This window comes from Pyxicephalus adspersus, chromosome 6 (genome assembly GCF_032062135.1).
Source record: "Pyxicephalus adspersus chromosome 6, UCB_Pads_2.0, whole genome shotgun sequence".
NCBI lineage: Eukaryota > Metazoa > Chordata > Amphibia > Anura > Pyxicephalidae > Pyxicephalus > Pyxicephalus adspersus.
In genome coordinates, this window is record NC_092863.1 from 65,114,611 (window position 1) to 65,119,926 (window position 5,316).

General features: G+C 40.8%; 1 protein-coding gene across 1 annotated transcript in view; it reads left to right on the forward strand.

Moving 5' to 3' along the window:
- Window positions 1-523: 523 nt before the first annotated feature.
- The window catches only part of TRIM36 (tripartite motif containing 36), a 46,101-nt gene continuing 41,308 nt past the window's right edge, over window positions 524-5,316 (forward strand). The window contains exon 1 of the mRNA XM_072416075.1: window positions 524-711. Within this exon, the coding sequence (XP_072272176.1) occupies window positions 631-711 (81 nt within the window). The 5' untranslated portion in view covers window positions 524-630. The remainder of the gene's footprint in view (window positions 712-5,316) is intronic.

Below are 5,316 nucleotides of genomic sequence, written 5' to 3' on the forward strand. Positions count from 1 at the left end.
AATGATGAATGATGACCTAGCATATCCACTGATGTGTTGGATTAAACATTTTTATTTTTTTTTTTTGTATTAAAATTGCAATCAGATATAATACTGGACATGTGTCACAATAAAAACTTGCTTAAAAGTATTGCAAAGAATCAAGGATTACAGATAATTATTGATGAGGTCAGGAAGGCATGGCCATCAGAAGCTTTTATTCTTCCATCAGCTCTCCAGAAGACAAATACTTGTATTTTAAATACATTGATCTGTGCCCTGTGATCATAGGAACACTTGTGTTTACTTTTCCCCTCCTGTGCACAATACACACTGCTAGAAGTGACAAATACTGACCCTGCATTCCTGTAGTGTGACACTGAAGGGTTCAGTAGAGGAGGGATCTGTCACCCAAGGCGGGGCACATCTTTGCATATCTTGGGTTGCTCTCATAAAATTTTCACAACATAAACACAGCCTATCAAATTTATTCTTGTTATGTTTCCATGAGCTCAGCTTGGTTGCAGCAGTCAGGATCTCAGGGCAGGTCTCCCTGCTGAGCTGATATCCTCACCATCCTTTGTCAAAGTTGTCTGCAGCTGATCAGGACATCCATGTGCTGCTGACTTCTCCAGGGAATTTGCTTCTATCATGGAGCTGATGGCCACAATAAATGGCTCAGAAGAAATCCATCAATTTGGCTTTATTGTGGATACTATCTCTACCAGCCAGGTAAGAGCATTGTGCTAATAGGATCATAACTGTAAGTGACAAGAGAAGACAACAGATCTGTCTTGAATATTATCAGATCAAGTATTCCATGAGAGCTGCATAATGCTGTTCTCTCTTTGTATAAAGAATGGGATCTTTGTAATGAACTGTGGTGATCTCAGTGCCAACTGTCATCTTGTATCCTCTTAGCATGACATACAAACTAAGATTGCTTCTGAAAAACTTAGTTGTTTATTGTATGTTAAGTACAGGATATAATGTGTGTTGGTATTCCTCTTTACTGGAGGAAATGTTTTAATGTGATATGTTTTATGTATAAATGTTGTGTATTAACGTAAGGGTATTTTGAATGAATGGTAAGCTTCGGTTAGTTTCTGAGATCATTTTCCTAGCACTGTCCATTAAGATGACAGACGCGCCCCATGTGTGCTCGTACATCCTGGATAATTGTGTCTGAGCTGTGCAGGCTTCTGTAAAAATAAATATTCCCATTTACAGTACATTATAGCATTTTACAGGTCATGTGGTTGTGCCAGCCATATCAATGGGGCAACCGTCTGTCCTTAAGGCATGTTTATGGGTTCTTGTAGAGACTGCGAAATCATTATTAGATATATAGCCAATCTTTTCTACCAACACTTAGTTTATTTTTTGTTAATCATGTTCCATTAAGGAGCTTTTTCTAGTTTGCAATGATGTAGCATGAAATATAGAAGATAATACCTTTACTGCTGATTATTTACAATTTTTGATTTTTAGTCATTTTCTGACCAATGATCACTAATGGTCTAAGCATCAAAAAAAAGAGTTCTACTTTTTTCCCTACATACAGTTAAAAAAAAAATTTGTGCTATACTCCCAACACCCTCTTGACAACAACAGTATAGAGAAACAGACTTCAAGTGTATACAAAAGTCAACTGGCTGGTCTACACGATTCTGGACAGCATTTATTTTACATGGTACCAGTCATGTTTCAGTTTCTCATGCAAATAAGGGTCAGGCCATAGCAAGAAAAACTGACATATACCCAAAACTTCTTTTATTGTCTATGGTAAACCCAACGCATAAGTGTGGAGATGACTTCCAGGAAAATGAACATTCATGATTTAAATGCCGCCTGGTAGCTCCTACCTAAACACGAAGGCAAGGGAAATGAAATTGTTTTTTATCACTTCAGTTGAACTTGATTGTAGAGTTATGGAGTTTTATTAGGAATTTAGTTATAGTTTAATTGTACAATCACCTTTAGCTCTACCAACAACTACTGGTATGCAGGATGGGGGTCTACATAACCAGGTGAAATTAATATGTTGTTCAAGTAGGTCTCTATTACATTAATGTCACATAGATTGTAGCATGTATTGCTAGCTTTACACTCTAACATCAACATAAATAGATCACACCCAGTAATACAAGGCTAGGATTAAGATGAAAAATACACTCATGTCCCTGCTTCCCACCATTTTCCTGAAACCTACTAACATTAAGCATGTTAATGTCTGGTGGGTAATAAATAAATCAGCAACTGTTGTTAGGTTGTGGCAGTATAGAGGAGAGCAGCGTGGGGGTTTACGCTATATTCACACTTGGGATATGACTCTGCCTAGCTTTATACTACAAGACAAAACTGGCTGTGCTGCTATCTGTTGTGACACTGACCCCATTCATACCACTGAATTGGCAGCACATAGAAATGCATGCAGCAATGCATTATAACAATACATTTAATGGGGACATCAGACACTGTTTTCTGTGCAATGTCTTGTGTTCCTGAGTATTGGACACTGGATGAGCCCCACAGATTTTGTAAATGAGCCAGCCCTTAGAGGTAGGAAAGGATTTTCAGAGCATATGGAAAGTGGATCTAACATATGGGGGTGGGAGGAAAGCAGCTAATTTATGAATGTGCTTGGATATATACTGTACATATACTATAGCATGATATGTTGTGTGTCACTGTAATCTGTTCACTGTGCTATACACTATATACTACAAATAGGTATGGTATGCATTCACATTACTGGGAAAGTTTTCAGGAATGCAAATGTAATTTCAGCCAATTCAACAAACTAGAATATTTTTGCTAGTGTTGACATAAAGTAGAAGTTCCCAGCCCAAGTACTGTAGCTAAGTGGTGGTAACTAGTTCTGGCTGGGTGATCCATTTTTGTCTATGTCCAGCATACCCATTAACACCTGTTAACACTTGTTAGAAGATGTGTTAACATGTCTGTATACATTATGGAGGTGTGACTGTGTCCAGGGCACAAGTTAATCGGCATCGGCCAGATATCGGGTGAGAATCTGGCGTGTGTACAGTCGGCGTCGTTCATCGTCCTTGCATCCGTCCTGGCGGATCCACGAACGATGAACGACGAGCGATCCTAATGCAAGGGAAGGGGGTGAGGGCGCGCAGCAGGATGCCGCTCCGTCGCTCTCCCCCTCCCCTCTCCATAGAGCAGAACGGTGCTGTATGTACAGCATTGTTCATGCATCGTGTAGTCCTTTGTCGTTGGAAAGGATCGTGAAAGATCCTTTCCAACGACAAGAATTGCACGTGTGTACGCAGCTTTAAGATGTTTTATGGAGTGTTATTTTTTGTTCTCAACACCACTGAAACAGCACTAAACTATGCTTTGATGTGAAAATCGTGTCATGTTTGTGTTTGTCCATGGCTAGATAAGGTTACAGAAACTATTGTGTCTCCCATTTAGTCAAATATTCAACTAATGCTTTTTATACTTAACAATGTATAATTCTATTCTATTGAGTCATTTCTATTGTAAATAGATAAACACACCTAAAGTAAACATAACCAGACTGTGTGTATCACCGGGTTTACAAATATACAAACAGTACATGATTACAAAAAAATCAAAAGCCCTTACTGACCTTTGTAGCTGCAGACACTGTAAAGCAATTTAACCTCAAAGTTTACAGGAAAAGTTGGATAGTGCAGTTAGTACAAAGCCGTCAAGCAGGGTCATGCTGTGTTGGCAATAGGGGTGTTAATTATTTTATTAATATATATCATTTATCTTATTAATAATAAACAGTTTTTATATAGCGCCAACATATCATGCAGCACTGTACATTAAATAGATGTTGCAAATGACAGATACAGACAGAAACACAGAAGAAGGAGAGGACCCTGCCCAGAAGAGCTTACAATCTAAGAGGTTCTGTCATATTGCTGACATAGCTGGACAGCTATGCAAACATATACATAATTTTTGCCCAAAACAAATGATTGTGATTGTCTTGGGTGAAAACCCAGTGTATGTACAGCACCCCCCTCATGTTGCTTAGAGCAGTGGACACTTTTCGGACCGACAGACCACTAAATTTGCCAGCTCTGGACTGTGCATGCATGGAGAGCCGGGTGTTACTCAACAAGGAAGAAACTTCCCCATTAATGATGTCATGATGCCAGAACCCGCCCACTTCCCTGAGCCTGGGATCCATATGGGGGACGTGGTCCATAGCTCTGGCCGGTGCATCCCCCCAGCAGAGTCCTTCTCCTGACCCTGCTCAGGGCTGCACAGGCCAGAGCTGCGGACCACCAAAATGTTCTCGCTGACTGGACCACCGGTTGGCGACCGCTGGCTTAAAGATCACAAAAGATAATTTTCAATTACAGAAATCTAGTGTGTGTATGTAGTTGAGATAGGTTTCCTAATTATTTTTCACAAAATTCACTGCAAAATTGCAAAATTCACCTGGTTTACTTTCACATGAACCTCTGTTTTGTCCATGCAGTGTGAACTAACTCCCCAGCTAGGTACAGTATACATAACCATTACTTCCTTGCGTTCACTCCAGCTGTGGATTACACATAGCTAAAGATTACTCAAAGTAATAATGAGGGGCCTAACACCAAGTCACATTGAGTAAGTTCCATGTTCATCTACGCTTAATGCTGTGGTGTGAAGACAAATGAAAGGGTAATATATCCTGCTGGAGGGGGGATAAAACTAACCACTTGTATTTACCTGTATAGACAAAACATGTCTCCAAGTTCTCTGTAATCTAGGACATCCATAATACACACTGCCATCTCAAAGGGTCAGTACAGGGCAGTAGGAATATATCTATTAAAACTAAAACTACATACACATGTCTAATGGTTCTCGCCGGATAATCGGCTCAGGGCCGATATCGTACGAGAATCTGGCGTGTGTACAGAGCCCGTCCATGGTCTGAACGACCATCCTGGTGGATCCACGGACGATGGATGATGAACGATTGTAATGCAAGGGAAGGGGGAGAGCGCACAGCAGGATGACGCACCGTTGTTCTCCGCCTCCCCTCTCCATAGAGCAGAATGGTGCTGTATGTACAGAACTCGCCCATGCATCGTGCAGTCCTTTGTCGTTGGAAAGGATTGTTAAAGATCCTTTCAAACGAAAATAATTGCACGTAGGTTTGCAGCTTTAAGCTGCGTACACACTTGCAATTTTTGTCGTTGGAAAGGATCTTTCACGATCCTTTCCAACGACAAGGGGCTGCACATACAGCACCGTTCATGCTCTATGGAGAGGGGAGGGGGGAGAGCGACGGAGCGGCACCCTGCTGCGCGCTCTCCCCTTCCCTTTCATTACGAT